The 22862-nt window shown below is 38.3% G+C and overlaps 1 protein-coding gene across 2 annotated transcripts in view; it reads left to right on the top strand.

The window, feature by feature from the left end:
• TOMT (transmembrane O-methyltransferase) overlaps window positions 1–22862 on the top strand; it is a 146655-nt gene that overhangs the window by 72049 nt on the left and 51744 nt on the right. The window contains exon 2 of one of the 2 annotated variants that reach the window (XM_044073010.1): window positions 13276–13538. In XM_044073010.1, the coding sequence (XP_043928945.1) occupies window positions 13277–13538 (262 nt within the window). In that variant the 5' untranslated portion in view covers window position 13276. Of the gene's footprint in view, window positions 1–13275; window positions 13539–22862 lie in introns of those variants that run through there. The other variant, XM_044073011.1, reaches the window with a different exon arrangement.

Here is a 22862-nt window from a genome sequence, read left to right as displayed (position 1 = left end):
TACACTTCCAAATGCACTGGCATTGTCCCTGTTCAAACCCTGACGAACTCCCACCCGCTAGTCTTGGATACCTTACCTTATCAAATCTGTCATTTGATTCTAAAATGTGTCTGACATTTCTTTGTGGCATATCTAGAGCTCATTAAGGGATAAAGCCCTGATCTGTGTGAAACACTGTGTGAAACTTAGATGCCTTAACTAATTGTGCCAACCATGTTCTATAAATGTTTGTAACCTTACTGAAGACTGCATACTATAATAATTTGTAAATGTTACTAATGTAATGTAATCTACTAACTTGGAGCTTTTCAGCCCGGGCCTCCGCTGAAAATGGACATATATCCAATCGGACCTTCCCTGTAAACAAATGTAAAAATAAATAAATAAAATAAATGTTAACATGATGAAGCCTTACCATGATAAGGAAGGCTCTTGTGCTAAGTATTTGCAGTAGGAGGCAGAAGGAGTCTGAGGAGAATCTATGGGCCTATCAAGCCAGCCAGCCAGTCAAATGCCAAGTTACTAAGCTGTAGCCTAGGGTTGCAGGCATATACCATGACAGTGCAGCACTGTAGTGGTGTCAGCAGTGCCACTGTAGATTTACTCTCAAGACAGAGGTATGGGTTAATCTATTCCCAGACAGGCTCATTCCTCTGAAGCAATATTTCTCAAAGGTCACTTGAAAAACTAGCTTGTGTCTTCAAAGGGAGGAGAGATGTGATGATGTGAGGTATAGCTAGCTATGCCAGGAGAAGTAGGGCAGTGGATGTATAACATATAAAAGCATAGTTACATGGAATTTTATAAAGAATTATATCTCATTTGTATATCAATCTGATTTGTGCAGATGCTTGTGTTGAAACTGTATTTGTAAAGTTGCTTGTGTTAAAATGGTTTACCTTCATTAGGTCATGTGTCCATTGTCCGACAAAAGACAACAGGAAAAACCCACAATGCCGACTCACAGAGGTTCGAATGGCTATAATGTGAATGCAATATGCTCTTCAAACACATGGACAAATGTCGAAAATGGTTTTCCGTCAAACCATTTTTGACATTTGTCATCGGAAGTGTTCAGTAATTTGCTCTGTCGAGTCGCGCAAATGCATGATCGCACATACCATTCATGACAAAATTAAGGTAAACCGTTAAAAATGTATCAATAGTGTGTTCTGCTGGACAGAAAAGAAATATATATTTAAATTAGACTGTACTATGGTAACTGAGGAAATGTATAAATATGTTAACAAAGGATACTGGAACAGAAGAGGTTAATCTCAGTCCAGCTAACTTTGAAAAATAGTAAGAAATTAAATTACTTAATTTAGGCCATAAAGATTGTATCTTACAGTTCTGACTACAGCCAGAGATGAAATATCTTTGCCAGAGAATGGTTTATTAGTTCCTGTAGGAAGAGTGGAAGTGTTTAATTGTTTTATGACTTCCAGAAGCTGCAACAGATCTTAGCAAAGCTATATGTGTGTGTGTGTGTGTGTGTGTGTGTGTGTGTGTGTGTGTGTGTGTGTGTGTGTGTGTGTATTATTGACACATATGTGTGTGATTCTGGGTCAGTTGCTAGGAAAGTGGGTAACATGGGAACCAGAAGTCAGATGACCAATTGTATGTGATGTCATTCTATAATCTATCACTGAAATTATGCTTTTTAATACTAGATGAGTCTGTAGTCTCAGGGCAGTCTGTTTCTTGGAACCTGGCATAGAAGGAACTCTCACCAGCTTAATCTTGCCTTGCTGAAGTAAGTGACCAGGGAATAGTAATTCTTTAGAGCAGTCAGGAAAATATAGTGAGATTAGTTAAGTAATGTTTTCCTGTATCTGTGTCAATCTATTCATCTGTGTTATTTTAATATTTCCTGTCACTGAAATTCTGGTGTTTATTGTAAATAGATAGTATTTTCATGTTCTTTTATTATTCATTATTAAATATATTTAAACTTTTCATTGTGGCTTAGAGAATATTTTAACCTTTGAGAGTACTTATATTTATTTGGTGACTGTTTGGCCACTCCAGAAAGCCTTACTGCATTGGTCAAACACTACCATTTGTATTAATATTATTTTCACTCAGTATAATTGGGTACCTTTGTAACAGCCTTAGAGTAGTAGCTAGCTTTAGAGTGTCTGGTGGCAGTAACTACCTAATTGTCTGGGCAGGAGGGAGCATAGCTAGTTAATCTGTGCCAGCCTTTCCCGTGTGTGTGTGTGTGTGTGTGTGTGTGTGTGTGTGTGTGTGTGTCTGTGTGAAAATCAAATCTCAAAGAGTGTGTGTGTCAGCTGCTTGGAGCAGGGACACAAAGCATTGGTTTCACAGAGAGGGTGCTGTAGAACATGGTTTGGACACTCCGCTGTCTCAAATCTAGAGCTGTGCTAATGGGGAGTCTTATTGGGGACCTGGAGAGAAAGAGAGAGAGAGAGATAGATAAATCCAGAACCCAAACTGAGTGTGTTCCCTGTGTGCTCTTAAGATAAATTGTGCTTGATGCAGAGAGCTGCATCTGGAAAAACTGTGTGTATCTATTTTTGTTCCAAGTGAACATCCCTCTCAAGTGTCAGTGGTGAGGATTCAGGCTCTTTGATTACTGGCCCAGGGAGGGTACATCACAACCTGTTAACCTGTGTTGATAACTCCCTTTCCTTTGATCACCATGTAGCAACAGTTGTCAGGAGATACTTCTGCTTGCTGCAGATAATTGCTAAAGGAAGGATATGCAGATCTAAATATGTTATTGTCCCTTTTATTCAGCACTAAGCAGACCAATTATAGAATACAGACATATCAAACAGTTGGAAAGACCCCAGAGGTCCCTTACAAAGAAGAACATAGGTTTAAAATCTCTAAGCTACAAGAAAAGACCAGAAGCACTGTTCCTCTTTTCTGTGTCTTAGATGGAGACTTACACCTTGCCTTCTAAGCAGTCAGGGACCCAGTAGTTCAGGATCTGTTGCACCTTTGCAAATCAGTCACACAAATACCATACTTCCAGCACTATTATACCATACAAGCAGTCTAAACCTGCTTCACTAGATCAGTAAAACAAGGCTGAGAGACAGATTCATTCTCAGCCTCTCCATTGCCTCTGGAATGGACTCCATCTGAAGATAATGCAGTGTGATACACCATCTTCCTTCATAAATTCACCTCAGGCTTTATTAGCCGTGTCCTTTAGAGTGCAACCTGGCAAGATATAATAGTTGCAAGTCTCAGTAGCATTAAACTTCTATAATTCCTGTGACTTCAGTTATGTCTACATTCAGCCTATCAACATAGTGTTTGAAATGATATATAGAGTACAATGTTTTAACGTTTTATTTTATTTAACCCAAAGGCATGTTGGATGCATTAAATAAAAGACTGAACTTTTTTCCTAGAAGAGGAGCTGAATCATCTGTAGCTCTTGCTTAATAGCAGTGGCGGCTGGTGACTTCAAATCACAGGGGGGCTGCAGGAGACGCTGAATGGGTGGGGTCAAAGGGAAGGGGTGTGCTCAACCATAAAGGGGAGGAGCTATGCACAAAACCACAAAAAACTAACTTTAATTAAATACGCTGCCCTGGGTGGCAAACCATCATTATGAAAGTCCAATCAAGACAAAAATAAGTGTAGAAGAATAAAAATATTTCAATGCATTGGCTGCATGACAGCTTACTTAATATCTAGATGGAAACAAAAGGTTGTGAGGCATGAAAAAATAAATTACTTTTTAAATACATTACTGGAATGCCAGTCAAAATCAAGTATAAGAAAAACCAGAAGCACTCAACTCAAACCACTTCTCCTTGCACTGCAGTTCTTATTATAATATATTCAGCTTTATTAAAGTACCAATCAACATGCTGAAAGTAGAAATCTATGTGATGCCCCCACTTGTAAAAATGTTTCTTATCCAAAAAAGACCTGCTGCCTGACAACTTGTTTCATGGGGAAAACATGATAAAAGTAAAAAATGAAAAGCAAACAAGAAACAAGCTCAAGATACATTGCTTAAAGGATTACTGTACAGGTTATGGACCACACATGATTGGCATTCTGTTTAGTTTACGGGTAAAGTCTGTAGAGATGACTGGAAGTCTCCAACAAGTGTAATGAGCTTTTTAAAATAATGTAATCCTGTCCTTTAATACCCAAGGCTTATACATTATCTAGTCAAGTATTCTCTGCATGGCAAAAACAGAAAGGCTTTCAATGTTGGCAATTCTTTAACAGTATGCTTATTAAAGCTTACTTGCATCTTACGATGTCAGACAAGCTTACCTTATGGTCATTAAAGCATTGCTACTTAAACACAGAGCAACAGGCACTTTGAGTAATAAGCATAAATCTGAGTAATAAGCATAAATCAACAGTACAAAAATATGACAGAAACCAGACCATTCTGCAAAATCAAGGACAGATGAAAAGCCACTGTAGTACTTATGCAGTGTGTCCTCCCCATCCAAGGTAGATACAACTACTCCTTGCCTTGCTTGGACACATCCTCCAGAGTCACTACATGGGGGAGTGGGTGCAACAAGCATGTCACAATTTGAAATCTCTCTGGCTGACTGTGATGGCCCTGACACATTTGTCATACCTCTCAACCTCAAGAGCAAGAAATCTGGACAAAGCCATACACAGAAGTGGGACAAAGGCACAACAATAAGGACAATTTTTAAATATTGCTCTAATAAACTTAGAAAGATAATAGAATAGGTCTTGCATTAGTATGAATTTTCTGAAGGGTATAAAATCTGAAACTCAAATGTATGTCATTTTCTAACTTCAGTCTTTAGTGATTTGTCACTAATTTGCCAAAAAACACAATTTTATGAAAATGGACCAAAAATGTGATGCAAAAATATAAAATAGACACACAATACAGCTGCTACCTGTCAAAGAAGGGACACTTTAATATTAGTACTGCTACCTTGAGCAGCTGACAAAATAAAAGAATCTACATGCATTTCAAGTAATCTATAACTTTGATTATTACAGTTATTTCTTAATTGTAAACCCTCCATGTTTTCTTCCAAAATTGCTATTTTATGGAGGGATTATTAGGGGGAAGAGCAACATTTTGAGCCAAAAATTGGGGACAGTTGAGAGGTTGGCTATGCCTAATTCTATAAAGCAACTTATTTGCATGTACCTCTCAACCTGTTAATGCAGTAAATCTGAACAAGGCCAAATATATTGGGGGCACATATAAACAGTACTAAAAATTGCTCTTGTATAAATTGAGACAGTTGATAGAACGGCTCTTACTTTAACATGCATTTTTATGAAGGTTATGAAGTCTGAAACTTATTTAGTGACTTCTGGCAAATCATTTAGGAATTAAAACTACAAATTTTATGAACAACAAACCAAAAATAAGAAGCAAAAATCTATTCATTCTTTGAAAATCTGGACAGTTGGGAGGTATAGTTCAGCTGGGCCTGTCTGAGTTTGCTGCCCTTCCCCTGACAAAATAATGGTTGAACTGGAGCCTCTGCAGCCATTCCAATTAACCATTACTTGGCTATTTCACTCCATTTACCATAAACACTAATGTGCATACTGCTTTACTTCAATGATTGGACTTCATTTGAAAGTTTTATTTTGTATTTTACAGCACAAACATTAAGTCATCTGTTAAACAAAGCAATGCAGTCTCACAATGAAAACTTAGCATTAAAACTTCTCTGCCCTTGAAACTCACATTCATTGAAACAGCATTGAAACCCACATTCAAAGAAAATACATTTTGCCAGTGGCAGATAAAGATTAATTTTGGGCTGTTTTCAATCATAGGCCCCTTGCATATGAAACATACATGTGCTCTTTGATACACCTTCCTCATTGTACTAAAAATTATATTCCTACAATACAGTACACTTGTTAGAGGGTGTTTTAAATTTGTTTTGAACATTTTTCCAGTAAGCAATGAAACAAAACATATGCACCCGTAATGGCAAAACTGCCCAGTTGAGAACATTTATCATAAAAAAGTCTACTCAGACTTCCACAGTCCACCATTATTAGTAAATATACACAATTCTACAGTCCACCATTATTAGTAAATATGCACAATTCCACAGTCCACCATTATTAGTAAATATGCACAATTCTACAGTCCACCATTATCAGTAAATATGCACAATTCTACAGTGCACCTTTATCAGTAAATATGCACAATTCTACAGTCCATATTCAGTGAATTCAGTTCTTGCCATAGCTGTCAACCTTAGCACAAAAACCTGGACGAAGCCAATAATGGAGGAATACAGTCCCAAAAATAGGGACAAATTTAAAATATTCATCTTATAAACTTAGAAAATTGCTAAAAAAAAGGTTGTGCTACTATGTATTCTGAAGAACATGAAGTTTGAAATTCAAATGCCGGTCAATTTTACTGCGGACAGAACAAAAACAATTTTCAGCAGAGACACAGGAATTAATACTGCAGACACGTCTTTGTAAAATGGCAGGGCACCAGAGCAAATCCACACAAACACAGGAAGGAGATGCAGACTCCACAGAAGCCACCCCAACCAAGAATCAAACCAGAAAACCTATAGCTGTGAGGCAACAATACTACCACTGCACCATCAAATCTGAAAGGAATTAAACATTCAGAAACCTGAAGTCTGAAATTCAAATGCCGGTCAATTTTACTGCGGACAGAACAAAAACAATTTTCAGCAGAGACGCAGGGATTAATACTGCAGACACGTCTTTGTAAAATGGCAGGGCACCAGAGCAAATCCACACAAACACAGGGAGGAGATGCAGACTCCACACAGAAGCCACCCCAACCAAGAATCAAACCAGAAAACCTATAACTGTGAGGCAACAATACCACCACTGCACCATCAAATCTGCAAGGGATTAAACATTCAGAAACCTGAAGTCTGAAATTCAAATGCCGGTCAATTTTACTGCAGACAGAACAAAAACAATTTTCAGCAGAGACGCAGGGATTAATACTGCAGACACGTCTTTGTAAAATGGCAGGGCACCAGAGCAAATCCACACAAACACAGAGAGGAGATACAGACTCCACACAGAAGCCACCCCAACCAAGAATCAAACCAAAAAACCTATAGCTGTGAGGCAACAATACTACCACTGCACCATCAAATCTGCAAGGAATTAAACATTCAGAAACCTGAAGTCTGAAATTCAAATGCCGGTCAATTTTACTGCAGACAAAACAAAAACAATTTTCAGCAGAGACGCAGGGATTAATACTGCAGACACGTCTTTGTAAAATGGCAGGGCACCAGAGCAAATCCACACAAACACAGGGAGGAGATGCAGACTCCACACAGAAGCCACCCCAACCAAGAATCAAACCAGAAAACCTATAACTGTGAGGCAACAATACTACCACTGCACCATCAAATCTGCAAGGAATTAAACATTCAGAAACCTGAAGTCTGAAATTCAAATGCCGGTCAATTTTACTGCGGACAGAACAAAAACAATTTTCAGCAGAGACGCAGGGATTAATACTGCAGACACGTCTTTGTAAAATGGCAGGGCACCAGAGCAAATCCACACAAACACAGGGAGGAGATGCAGACTCCACACAGAAGCCACCCCAACCAAGAATCAAACCAGAAAACCTATAGCTGTGAGGCAACAATACTACCACTGCACCATCAAATCTGCAAGGAATTAAACATTCAGAAACCTGAAGTCTGAAATTCAAATGCCCGTCAATTTTACTGCGGACAGAACAAAAATAATTTTCAGCAGAGACGCAGGGATTAATACTGCAGACACGTCTTTGTAAAATGGCAGGGCACCAGAGCAAATCCACACAAGCACAGGGAGAAGATGCAGACTCCACACAGAAGCCACCCTAACCAAGAATCAAACCAGAAAACCTACAGCTGTGAGGCAACAATACTACCACTGCACCATCAAATCTGCAAGGAATTAAACATTCAGAAACCTGAAGTCTGAAATTCAAATGCCGGTCAATTTTACTGCAGACAGAACAAAAACAATTTTCAGCAGAGACGCAGGGATTAATACTGCAGACACGTCTTTGTAAAATGGCAGGGCACCAGAGCAAATCCACACAAACACAGGGAGGAGATGCAGACTCCACACAGAAGCCACCCCAACCAAGAATCAAACCAGAAAACCTATAGCTGTGAGGCAACAATACTACCACTGCACCATCAAATCTGCAAGGAATTAAACATTCAGAAACCTGAAGTCTGAAATTCAAATGCCAGTCAGTTTTACTGCAGACAGAACAAAAACAATTTTCAGCAGAGACGCAGGGATTAATACTGCAGACACATCTTTGTAAAATGGCAGGGCACCAGAGCAAATCCACACAAACACAGGGAGGAGATGCAGACTCCACACAGAAGCCACCCCAACCAAGAATCAAACCAGAAAACCTATAGCTGTAAGACAACAATACTACTACTGCACCATCAAATCTGCAAGGAATTAAACATTCAGAAACCTGAAGTCTGAAATTCAAATGCCTGTCAATTTTATTTAACATTTGTTAATCAGGACAGTCTGACTTGGAACAAAAAAACAATTTTCAGCAGAGGCCCAGGAAGAAATAATGCAGACATGTCTTTGTAACATGGGAGGACACAAAAGCAAACCCACACAAACACAGGGAGAAGATACGGACCCCACAAAGAAGGAACCCCAGCCAAGAATCAAACCTGAGAACCTGCAGCTGTGAGGCAACAATGCTACTACTACACCATCAAATATCAAGCATTGCAACATTTACAAACCACAGATATTATGAGGAACAGATCAGATCAAATATGAGGCAAAAATCTGCAATTTTTTTACAAATGGTGGTGGGTAGGGAACTCAAGTCTTTAACACCTGCATACAGGGTACAGGGTTCAAGCCTGAGATATTCCCTACCACACCACCATGAGCACCTGGGGCATTTTCACACACACACCAGCTAACACATGACTCCAGTTACAAGCACCAGCTAACACATACACAACTCCAGTTACAAGCACCAGCTAACACATACACAACTCCAGTTACAAGCACCAGCTAACACATACACAACTCCAGTTACAAGCACCAGCTAACACATACACAACTCCAGTTACAAGCACCAGCTAACACATACACAATTCCAGTTACAAGCACCAGCTAACACATACACAACTCCAGTTACAAGCACCAGCTAACACATACACAACTCCAGTTACAAGCACCAGCTAACACATACACAACTCCAGTTACAAGCACCAGCTAACACATACACAACTCCAGTTACAAGCACCAGCTAACACATACACAATTCCAGTTACAAGCACCAGCTAACACATACACAACTCCAGTTACAAGCACCAGCTAACACATACACAACTCCAGTTACAAGCACCAGCTAACACATACACAATTCCAGTTACAAGCACCAGCTTACACATACACAACTCCAGTTAAAAGCACCAACACATTTTTAATTTGAGGGGGCTGCAGTCCGGCAGCCCGATGCCACGAGCCGCCCCTGCTTAATAGACATGAGTCTAATAAAGAGCAATTAATGACTACCTAAAAAAGAAAAAAAAATGCACACAAAATTGACATTGTCAGCACAATTAAAAACTACCAATTCACAATGTTAACACCACTACAAATATAGGGATACTGAAGGATTTTCTTCTCTCATTGTCATGCATACCAACTGATTATGTTATTAAGATGATAAACATGTTAAAAGACACATTTTTATGGTGAAACCTCAAAATAGCCAGGTTTCATCAAGGTCAAACACATGAGCCAAGACAGAGTAAATTCCTTGGTAACTTGCAGTACTAACTTTATACCATGCAAAATGAAATGCATTTTCAAACACAGGTTGTTTTAGCTTTGCATTGTTGGATTACAAGCATGCATGACTGCATGTGTTACAGTACTCCAGGATCAGGATAATTGTTTCAGGGTGAAGAACAGCACAGAGATAAAACTGCCGGCTAGGGTTCCATTACCTTCAGCTTTTCGCCTGTCAAAAAAAATATGCCTTTAGTTCTATTTATTTAATCTATCTATCTACCAATCTATCTATCTATTGTATCTCTCTGTGTCTCTATCTATGTGTATTTTGTTCCATTGTCTCAGGCATGCATTTCTTGTACTGTTAATGTAGGGTTTGAAGACTGAGTAGTGAGTACTTTTGTTACCTTGTACTCTCTGCAGTATGTTTGGCTTTGTACTTATTTGCCTTTATGCATTTCATTGTCCCTAGATTAGCTTAATGTGAAACAGCTGTTGCAAGCTCTGTTGGGAGTTTCATATTTGAGCATATAGCTGACATAGTAGTTATGCAGTATTAACCTCCTAGGTCAGCAAGAACATCTGCATGTTTCATTAGCTGCACTGGTTTTCTAACTCTTATCATAATATTACTTAATATTATGTAACATATTGTCTGAGCACACTGAGAAAGATGTAGGTTGGTTAGGTAACACTCATTATGTGTATTAAAGAATACAAATGTTATGGACACAGTGCTGACATCTACCTGGTTCTTCATTTGCTTTGCAATCCTTTCCAAAAGGAAAGTGATTATTTGTTAATTGCAAGACTCACTCTGAAATTTTAATTAAGATCTCTATATGTTATGTCTGTGATCTATTGGACTATTGAGTATATATTAGACAGTGTGCAGATCTTTTAATTTATTTGTTATGAGTGTTTTATATATGGTTTATATACAAGTATAGATATCATACTCAAAGAAGATTCTTTGCCCTGCCCCATGGCACAGAGGGATAAAGCCCTAACTGCATCTCAGACAGCCTGTGTTCAACTAACAGCATGGGCACTGAGCAGACTCTATGGGGGAGGATGTGGGTGAATGGCCAATGTCAACTTGCTCGTCATGAGGGGAGGAAAGGAGGGAGGGAGGCAGCTCGGTTGTTTGCAATGGCAGCATCTGCATGAATGTAATCGTGTAGTCATACATTTGCATAATGGATAGTCTAGCATGCCCATGTGACAAACTATGTAATGTTTTGTCAGGAGGTTGATCATGTGCAGAAATGAGCAAGCACCTGCCGAGGCAAACAGAGAAACTCACAAAGTTGCCATAGGGATGAGAATGGGGATAGGACAGCCTGCTGGATCTGCAGATTGGCCTTATCCCTAACACCTGGCTCTCATGTCCACCAGGAAATGAATGGGGCAGAGGGTTCTTATCTTGAAGGAGACATTAATGAGTCAGTTGGGTGCATGAATAAAAAAAAGCGGAAGAGAGAGAGAGGTTTCTTTAACCCTTTTTAACAAAGTGGCGAATTCACTGTTTTAGATTTACAAATAAATGGTATGGGTGTGACAGTGAGATTGGCCTTATATGGATGCTCGTTCTAACCTCCTAAAGGTAATCCCGGATGGTTACTGTAGAGACTCTGTGGTTACATAGAAACTGCAATTGCAAGACAGCTATGGGTATTCCTGTTTGCTTTAGGCAATAAGTTCTGCAAAGATAACTTTCTATGGTTACTGGAAGCTAAGCTATAGTTATATGCATTAACTGGTTGCTTCAGTGTTCCATGTTTTTAATTTATTGTTTAATCTGCCAGTTTATTTTATGTTTTCAGTCCTGCAATATAGATTATAACTGCATTTTTCTTTATTCTTTTCAAGCTATTCTACTACTAAAAATAAGCTGATGCTCATACTTTATTTAAAGAACGACTAGGCTGCAGACTGCACTTAAGCTGATAATGTAGAACATTGCCAGTTCAAAAATAAGAAGCTATTTTACAAATCAGATATTCAAACATCAAGACACCAGAAAGCCCACCTAGACCACAGTAGCTCGAGCAGGCAGTGTTAGGAAACTACCTTCCACCAATATACAAGATAGTATATTGGTGGAAGGTAGTTTCCTAACACTGCCTGCTCGAGCTACTGTGGTCTAGGTGGGCTTTCTGGTGTCTTGGTATTTGGATTCCATACAATTCTTTAGATATTCAAACATGCATACTTTTCTTGCAAACATTTCACCTGTCTCCATGTGAGCATCTTAAGGCTACATACTGTGGCTATAGAGCAGTCACATCTACTTCCGACTATCAGTAACCTGGATGTGCAGACATGCAACCAGTCACAAAGGGCTGTGCACTCAGAGAGCTCTGTCTTAGCTCTTGCCCTGTACAATGCTGCGCAGGTCATTTTCTATCCTAGTACTGTTGTTTTTATATAAATATGTACGTATGTGTGTGTGTGTGTGTGTGTGCGTGTGTGTGCGTGCGTGTGTGTGTGTGTGTGTGCGCGTGTGTGTGTGCGTGTATGCGTGTGTGTGTGTGCGTGTGCGCGTGTGCGTGTGCAGGTAAGACGCACGCTGCGTGTGTGTGTGTGTGTGTGTGTGTGCGCGCGCATGTGTGTGTGTGTGTGTGTATGTGTGTGTGTGCGTGTATGTGCGTGCGTGTGTGTGTGTGTATGTGCGTGTGTGTGCGTGTGTGTGTGTGCGTGTGTGTGCGTGTGTATGTGTGTGGGTGCGTGTGGGTGCGTGTGTGTGTGTGTGTGTGTGTGTGTGTGGGTGTGTGTGTAAGAACTGAGCTGGCAAATTAAACATAATGAAAATAATGAAAACCATAAACAGAAACAAACCTACATAGCACAACACAAACATTCATCCAGGTCCATTCAGATGACTAAACAATACTTTTTCTGTAGAAGAATTTGACTTTACAGACGTTGACCCCCTGTAAATATGATATAGCATGTCTTTGGCAATCCCACTATAATCAAACCATGTCAATAAACTGTATCTTCATTTTGAACTACACACACACACACACACACACACACACACACACACACATTTATAAATAATTCTTATACATGCTAGTGGTCTGTTTTAAGTCATTTTTTTTACTGCAGGCTCTACTGTATTTTTTTTTTTGTTTTTGTTTTTCACAAATGCAGTCATTTAGAAGGACTGGTGGTAGTAGTGAACCTTAAAATTCCAACTGGTCATTCTCCCTTCATGAAAATGAACCCCTTACTCTTTGATTTTCTCTAGTTTTCTTTATTTATTTATTTATGTTTTACTTTGTGCACAAGATAAAATGTAAATGTGATACTATGAGATGGCATTGGTCTGTTTACAACTTTGAAGAGAAGAGTTTGGGTGGTTTTGAAAAAAAACATAAGGGTGGAGAAAACAATTTCCTTGTTTCCATTAGAAGACACCCTGTTGATTGTCACAGTAAAATTAACTATTCTTACTAAGTTTTTCATAGCACAGCTGTCTTTGTTTTTTTTTTTTTATTCCAGAATGGTGACACCTGCCATTGCACTTGCCTTCCTGCCCTTCATTTTGACTCTGATTATCCGTTACCGTTACTACATTTTGCTCTTCTACCGCGCAGTTATTGTACGCAAGATACAGGATTACCGGACAGGAATGACCAGAGAAGAGAGAGTATTTCAGTACGTGATCACGCATGCTACCCCAGGATACCCTGACAGCATTCTCGACACCTTTGATCACTGGTGTTATAACTTTGAGTACATTAGTAATGTGGGACCTAAAAAGGGTAATTTTTAATATTTTCATCATTATTGTAACTATCACTCAGTCTCTTGCGTCCTTGCTTTCTCCACTTTTATGCTTCTCTCTGGATCTCAGCCTATTACTACTGCAGGTTTGTAATAGATAGTCCTAGTTAACATTAAACTCTTTTGTCGACTAGCAGTGATAGATAACAGAAATTCTAAGCAAAACCACCAAGCAGTGATAAGGTAAATTGTTATTATAAATACTTTGCTTTATTTTTTTTTTCTATTGATATATACATCTGTGGTGAAAACATTGGCTCTAAATAATTGTTACTGTTGATATGACACTGAACCCATGTGCAAAAATGGGAAATAGGGGTTGTGGATGGATATACATTTATGCACTTACTGCCAACAGACAGATTACTCTGAATGAGGTGGTTAGCCCACTATGTGCTTTATTTTATACCCTTAGCAAATGGAATTTAAAACATCCACAGACAACAGGAGCAGGACTACACCAACCAAACGCATATAGAGCCACTGAGGAAGAGCACTGCATTAACACTTACTATAAGAGTGTTACAAAAAATAAAGTCAGAATAAGGATGGACATCCCTTCTTGTCTTTCATCTTCTATCTCTTGTCAGCATTACTTACAATTAAATGTATAAGTGTATTGCATCAAATTATAATGATTCCAGTGCTCTTTTTCACATTAGACATTTGTCTTCATTTCCTGTTTCTGTATATTTTTTCTTTTCTTTCAAAAGAGCTTGCATATCATTTTTTAAACAATAAGCATTTTTATTAAACCATCACTTACTACATAGGCAAGCATACGTTTACATAAATGAAAACAAACCACACAGAATTCTAGTTGCAAGCGTTTTCATATCTTTATTCATACAATACAAGTGCATGTTTCTGTGAACACGAGGCCTCTTAGGTTAAAGTGTACATATATATATATATATATATAGAGAGAGAGAGAGAGAGAGAGAGAGAGAGAAATGGTTGGCCATCTGAAGTGACCATTGATAGCTTTTTAGCAACTTATGAGATTTACATTAAAAAAACTTGTTTGTAAAGTACTCCAAAGGTTTCAGCAGAAAATCAGGACACTGTGTTGTTTGCAAGCTTGTATACAGTGAAATACATAAGAACATTATGATAGAATATGAATATAGCATTTACTACAACAAAATGAAGTAGAGAAAACATGGATTGAGAATGGAACAAATCAAAGCAAAGAGCCTTGATAGTTATGCTATGTATGTTTCATTTGAGAGATGGTTTTGCATGCAGTTACATAAAAATATAAGCTTATTTGATTCTGTGCCCGGGGAAAAAATAAACTATTTATGAACATTTATCATTAGCCTGTGATGTGAATTAAGTGTGGGATGTGACAGCTTGGTTAAAAGGCCTGCAGAGTCGCAGTAAGTAGTGTGAGTGACCAGTGCTCATGTATAGGTCAACATTCAAGACTCTCCACCCTGTATGATTTACAGCTGGACAGAGTAAATCCTTCAAGTGTCCTAGCCAATAATGGATAACCCTCAGGGGAAGTGTGATACTTCAGTTACCTGAAATAGCTCTGTAAAATGTTAGTATTCAGTGATTATCTCAGAATGTGATGGTCTAGTGCGGTTGATGGATTACCCCCCCCCACACACACACACACAAGCTATGTCATTTACTGAATGCAGAGTGTCTGGCCCAACTCAGTCTTCTTAGATGGAATTCAGATTCCTGGTGTCAAAATAGGATACTTTCTGCAAGTGTTTAAAAGACTGCACAAACCAATAGATATGGGTAGAAACATTTTACATGTATTTTGTAGTCTCAGATTAAACATGGCAGCATACTACATGTTGTTTGTCTTTTGGCTTTTTCCCGGTAAGGGGTCCCAACAATGGAACTACGGTCCGCTAATGATTGGCAGTAGATTTTTACAAAACTCCAAGGTGCCAGCTCGACGCCCAACCTTCAACGAAGGCATGCCCATCAACGCATGTCTTTCGAATGCTACTCAACCGTGGGGAGGACATGCAGACTCCACACATAAGGCACTCCCAAGCCAAGCCGAGAATCGAATGGGAGAACCTCTTGCTGTGATGTACTTGCATAATTTATTCATATCCACTCTCTCAAGCTCTAATGCATTATGCAAAAGGAGTATACTTTTCAGGTTGGCTAAACATGATCAGTCTACCGCTGATCACACATACCATCATAGTGATCTGGCATCAACATCTCCCTTCTTTGACAGAGAATTACATTCTCTTAGAATACAGACATTACCCATTTGCACTACATTGGAAATTATCATCATGCACATTTTTTTATGCACAATAACATTTAGCCTTAACATGCATGCACATTTGAAAAACACATTTGGTACTTTTAGTCAATGGATAGATAAATCATGTGAAATGTAGCATAGAAGACAGTTCTAAAAGCATTTTACATATTGTCCTTCAAATATGTTATTAAAATAGTTCATTTTAGGCATACAGTAATACAAAGAATATTTAAATATTAATTAATACTTTTGACTTTACAGTCTCTAATAGCAATCTTTCAAGCAACAGTCATTTGGCTAGCTATCTACCTCTGACACGGTCACTGATCTTGGTAACACATTGACGGCCGTATTTCTGGCCCATTCAAAATCATTCAGACAGGCTGGGAACCTACAAATGTAAATTATTTAAACTGTGAACATGAGAGTTTGACTTCTCTAGATAAGTCTGTATTGTCTGACATGTCTCTGTCCAAGTGATTTTTGCCCACTGTTCAGTGTAAGTAATTATCAGAGATCATCTTTCAGATGCATCCCTACTAGTCTGATCATTTGTCAAAAGTTCTCATTTAGGTACATCTCAACTAGTCCTGTAGCTGAATTTGTAATGTTTCATTTTTTTTTTTTCAAATGATGGCAACCATGCTTCGGGATGTAGAAATTGTCCTTAACAGACTTTCATCTCTTTGACTCGGACATCTATTTCTTCAGTTCAGTCAGCTGTTTTGCTGGTACACACATCTCAGGCATGTATTGGATGCATCTCCTATTTCTCCTAACTATAGCTTCATCATCTGTTTGAACCACATATAATGTCAATTCAGCAGACTTTTCTACTGCCACACCTGCCTTCTCCAATCTTTTTTCATCCTCCATCTTGCAGTGAACTTCTTGGCCTGGTTCCAAAGAGGGCAGACAACTGATATAATACTATTGTCACATAAGTACTTGTATGCAGATTTGGCTGTTTGGTAATTTTGACTGTTTTATATGGAATAGCTTTTGATTTTAGCTTGGATTCAAATGCAGGAACATTTGTTTAGATTTGTTTGCCCAGCATTAGTTGCACTTCACTTGCACTGCATGGAGCTGCTCTGTGAAGTGCATCAAGTGCAACTAATGCTGGGCAAACAAATCTAATCTTTTTCCATGAATTTGCCCATACTATATGAAGTCCTCACTAACTAATGGTGCTGCAGAGACAGTTGCACAAACAGCCAAGATAATTCTTATCTGTGCAGACCCTCATATTGGAAAAAGATTGAGTTTAATTTCCAGTGAGTAGCTCTATGGATAACGCCTACCTTGATCACATTATCTTAAATTGAAATGTATCACTTGTTGACTAGTACTCATGGTTAGGTAGAATTACTTTAACATCTCTAGCAGTAGACTTGTTTGTTTGTTTTTCGTTTTTTTCCCGGTAAGGGGGTCACCACAGCGGAACTCCGGTCCGCTAAGGATTGGCAGTAGATTTTTTACGAAACGCCAAGGTGCCAGCTCAACGCCCAACCTTCACGAAGACACGCCCATTTATGCATGCATGTCTTTCGAACGCTACCCAACTGCAGGGAGGACATGCAGACTCCACACCGAAGGCACTCCCAAGCCAAGCCGAGAATCGAACAGGAGAACCTCTTGCTGTGAAGTAACAATGCTACCACCGTACCACCACGGCATACCTCTAGCAGTAGTATACTAGAAAATTGCAGCTGACCTACATGAATATGATAGAAAAATATTTAGTAGAAGTAGACTCTAGCAGTAGTCTACTTCTACTAAATATTTTTTATATCATATTCATGTAGGTCAGCTGCAATTTTCTACCATGGCCCCTTGGGTAATGTTGTATTCATAACAGGCACTCTGTTCTTTGCTAGCTTATGTTCTATACATACCTGACATGTTGTCAGCAATTTTACAATATCTGCTTTTACACTTGAACATCACAAAAATGTTTAACCTCACGCCTCATTTAACCTTTGATAATTCTCAGGAATTTGCCTGAGGACTTTCAGTGTCTGCGAAGCTGGCACAAAAATGTAATCCTGTTGCAATAAAATAACTTCCTGCTCTAACAGTTGTGCTCTTACTGCAAAGAAATTTTGCAAAAGATGCTTTGTTTGCATCCATGTGTTAGGCTATTTTTTTGACATAACTAAAATTTGCACATAGGCAGTCATGTCTTCTTGGGTATTAAACTCAGTCAGAATAAATCACTGGCTTGCTGGATAGGATGTCACCCACTACTAGTTGGTTCCATGGCACAAACACAGATTTTGCATTAAAACTTTTGAGTTTTATTCATAATCTCTAACATTTCAGTGTCATTTTATTGAAGCCATACAGCTTAATCACAGGAACTAGTGGTTTATAGTCCAACTGCTCCTGGAAAAAGTCCAGTCCCAATAAGTATTTGAAGAATTATTCATATGCGTAAACTCCTATTAAGCATTCTTTTCCAGTCTGGCAATATCTCCTCTATGTTTTGGCCAACATTCTAGACCAGAAAGCATTTGGTTTGACTTTGCCCTCATCTAGCTGCATGTAGTTCATAGCCGCTAGCATTAGCACTGACCTATTTCTGTCTGCTACCTCTTTGACAACTTTATTCAATAGTAAAATATCCCATTTTGTTGTAATTTATGTACCTCTCGTTTTATGCTAAGCAAGCATTTTCACCTCAATATTGCAGCATGTTTTGGAAACAATTATATGGAAAACCCACCAAAGAAAAAAATAATAAAAAAGGCAAAAGCAGTAACTGAACATTCTTCAAAATTTAAAGTCAATGTACTGGTTAAATATATCTTTTCAGCTGAAAAATATGAAGAAATACTAAAATCCACTGTCAGTAAATTAAACAGTAAGAGTCCAGTAGCTATCACATGTGTATATGGGAATATATTACTGGCAGAAAAGATTACTTTAACAAGATGGATACATTTTAAGCCTTTTTGCAAACAAAAGTATGAGACACAAGTTGGAAAAATTATTAAAAATGTTTAGAGGTGGAGCTGGACGTTTTATAAAAGGGCATCATGAGGCAACTGACAAAAGCAAGTAAGCTTGAAGAACAAATGTGATGAACTAAGGTTATTATTTTCCCAGTAGGAGGTGGGCATGGGGATAATTACTCAGACTTGGTTTAGTGACTTAAATGTGCATTTTAATCTTTTGGGTATATTGCATATCATGATTTTAGGAAAGATGTAATAGGAAGAGGGTATGAAAATATTTTATTTATTTTATTTCATTGTACTTTTCATTTGTTTACCAGAAGTGTCCCACTGGCCTGGAAGCTCCTTTTCAGAGTAAATAGCAAGAAAGAGTTTATACAGAGAGAGAATATCAACAATCTGGTTGCGATAATACGTAAATACCCAACAAACATTCTAAAAATACAAAAATAGTACAACCATTTATACAAAGATCAGAGATAAAGGTAGTTGTGTTAAAAATAACACAAGGCAGGGAATGTGTTTCAGGATGGTTCAAAAAGTCCTGTGACTCATATCTTAACAAGACATTAATTCAATAAAGTAATACATTGCATGTTAGTTTAGTTATGGACATCATTTTTGTGCTTTAAATGAAAAATTGCAAGCTTGAATAGTTATAAAGAATCATTTTGTCCTTTAGGTCTAGGTAGTATGATAGACAGGGTCTTAATGAATCAGCATTTCTGTAGGAAGAGAGGAGTAGAAGAAATTAAGACTAGATATTTGATGTTATTACAAGAGCTGAGTGGATGACTGGAGAGGGTTGAGGTGAGTGGTCATCCAAGGAAGAGCAGGAGCATAAACAGTTGTCTTTTAGGTAGTTTTTGAGGAATTATTTGAAATTTTTTGTATTAGTGGTGTTTATGATTTGTTGTGGTATGGAGTTCCAGATCTTGGATATTTTGTAGGAGAAGAGGAATCTACCAAAGCAGTTATTGACTTTTGCGGTTTTTATTAATAATTTATCAGAGGATCTTAAAGTTCTATTGTCATATTGCTGTACTATATCTTTGAGAGGTGGATAGTAGTTTGGTTGGTAGATGATGGAGTGGGTGATAGTTAGCTGGTTTAAGTGGAGGAGTTTGGGAAGTTCAATCCAGTTTGGTTCCCGTAGTGCAGTGCAGTGCTGAATTCTATTTGGGTGGCTTAGGGCAAGTCTAGCTATAAATATATAATTCATATGTGTGTGTATATGTACACACACACACACGCACACACACACACACACACACACACACACACACACACACACACACACACACACACACATGTATAAAATTCCCTTAGGGCTCAGACGGTATATAACAGTGAAAAATTAGGAATTCTATCAGTTTTAATATATGGGAAGAAATCAAGTATTCAACTTGGGGGTTTCTTTAGATTATCATATATGAGCAATCAAGAAACTAAGATTTGGGCAGATGAACTAAAAAGATCAGTCACTGACGCTTACTGTAGCTTAGGAGGGAATCTTAACCTTCCTGCCATGGATTGGAATAGAATGATAAGAAGTGCCATATTGAAAGACTTGTGTTGACCTGTTTTCTGTGAACTGGATACAGTTCAGCATGCTAATTATCCCACTAGAGAAAGGAATATTCTTAATGTTATCCTGTCTCCTACTGATGTTAAAATAACAAAGCTAAAAGCTAAGGAACTGTTGGGTAATTTAGATCATGCAGTGATCAAATGTAAACTAGAATGAAAATTAAAGGTAAAAGAACAATTTCTCATTGCAGGAAGAAGCCACTTTAGGGGGAAATTACTCTACTATAATCACATTTTTTTAACTAGGACTGGAAAAAAAATGTTGGAAATTCCAGACAGGACAAAAAGAATTGTGGAAAATTCCAGTTGAAGCCATGTGCATTTTTTATGGTAAAATGGTTATGGTTATAGACAAATGTGTTCCAGTTAGAATCAGCTTCAATGACCATATACAATCATGCCTCCCTTTAATGAAAGTCAGAATTAAAACTTGTATTAAGAAGAAAAGAAGGAGATGAGATATAATACAAAGGACTTCACATGAACATAATAAGCTGGTATATAGAAATTGTGCCTTGAAAGTTAGAGACGTGATTAGGAAAGTAAAGATAAATGATGAGTTTCTGTTGGAAAAACACAAAGTTTATAATAAGAAATCATTCTTTAAGTATGCAAAACAATGTAGAAAGGGACATAATATCAATTTATGCATTCAGGATGAATACAGTATAGTAAAGGATTTAAATCACATGGCAGCATGCTTTACAGACAATTTTTTCAAACTTATGAGGAGATGCTAATGGTCTGATGAGTGTAAGATATAGTACCTTACAAAATGACTTCCAGTGCCCAAGAATAACTAAAGAAGTGGTTGAGAAAGCTATTTGTAAGATATGAAAAGATATTGCACCAGGTCCTGATGACATAAATGTACCTATCACAAGGTCTTTGAATGTTGAGCACAAGGGTGTCAAATAGAGAGAAACAGCACAAACAGGACTGTCATTTATACAGTATGGGCAACACATGATTATGGCTAGGGAACTGAGGTAATGCTGGTGGTAGGAGTGTAATCTCAGAAAGAGAGGTAAGAATGAGAGGTAGGGTAATAGATAAGAAAGGAATCCCCTAGTTCTGGGCTGGGATTATTAACAGGAAGATTTGGGGTGCAACGTGAACTTTGGGATGAAGAGGGTTCATATTTACAGCAAAGAAGGACTGCTGAGAGTAGAATTATAAAGTCTGTGGGATGGGGAGGTTGACTGAATTAGAGAAAGAACACATATAACTAAAATGGAAGGCGAAGCAAAATAAAGGAACTCTGATGGAGATGCAGTACATTCCTCAGGCAGGGTAACTAGACACATGGGTTAGTCTGCAGGCTAAAGACAATACTAGTGTCCTTGGCTACCTGAATATCTTCAGATCCAGCTCCACAGCAGTGACCACAGGCAGGTTGGGGAGTACAGCTCCAGAAATCTAGCAAGTATGTGTACAGAAGCTGGATGTTTAAAGAGGAGGATGAAGAGAATGAGGGATGAGTAAGGAGGTACAGAATGCAAGGGAACATAACACAAGTGCATCACGTGTTACATGAACTGTGGGTGGTCTAAATGACCCCATTAAGAGGGAGAGGATTTTAGGGTAGCTCAGGGGAGAAAACTCACAGGTAGAAAGGCAGCAAGTAATAAAACTGAAAAAGAAGGAAGTAATGAAACTCAAAAAGGAAGGTTGTAGTTTATGAATGACTGGTTAAGCAGGAGCACCTGTACTGAATCAAGGTAACACTGCAATGGTACTAGGAAGTATGACTAGTGGGAAGGTGGGTGTTGACGGACTGTGTTGTGGAGGGTAAAATGTTAACTGTAGAGTTATTGAATGGCCCAAATAAGAAGTATGACTCTTGTGAAGGTAGGTATTGATACAGTCTAGTGTAACTATTTATGAATAACTATACTGAAAAGGGTGGAAATAGAGCAGCACAGGGATAAGACAGAGTAATGTTTGGAGTGGGAAGGCTTAGGGGAAGGTGAGAAGGAAATATTAAAATGCTATATAAGTAACGCTGCGATTAAGGAGGTAACAGGGTATATTATGGAAGGAAAATCTGGGAGCTGTTGGTATTCCGTGGTTTATTATAAAAGTTTAGTTATGGAAGTGGTTGATTTTATGATGGAATTTTAAGGACCCTGCACAAATGTGTTCTCTCAAGTTCAGCTGCAAAACTGACGGAGGCAGTACTGCTAAAGTGGAGTGGGTGGGCCTTTGGAACCAGAACAGTTAAAAGTGCATGTCAAGTTTACAAGAAGGTATGAACATCTTTTCAAGGATCATTTCCCTAGGCTAGAAGGGGTTCTGTCAAGTTTAGCTGAGGAGTAGCAAGCAGTGTACCTAAGATCACTTCTCATTAGACCTCTGGAAATCAGTGCATAATTATACAGAAAGGGTGAAAAGAAAGGGCAGAACAGAAGATGTTCAGTATTACTTAACTTCACAGGATAGGAGGTGGCACAGTGTTCAACATTAACAAAATGCACAGTAAAGTAAGCATTTATGAAAAGAAT

The sequence above is a fragment of the Protopterus annectens genome, chromosome 5.part1 (assembly GCF_019279795.1).
Source record: "Protopterus annectens isolate FY-2018-M chromosome 5.part1, PAN1.0, whole genome shotgun sequence".
NCBI classification, from domain to species: domain Eukaryota; kingdom Metazoa; phylum Chordata; order Ceratodontiformes; family Protopteridae; genus Protopterus; species Protopterus annectens.
The sequence above is the reverse complement of the archived record's forward strand: the minus strand, read 5'-3'. Positions and strand labels throughout refer to the sequence as shown.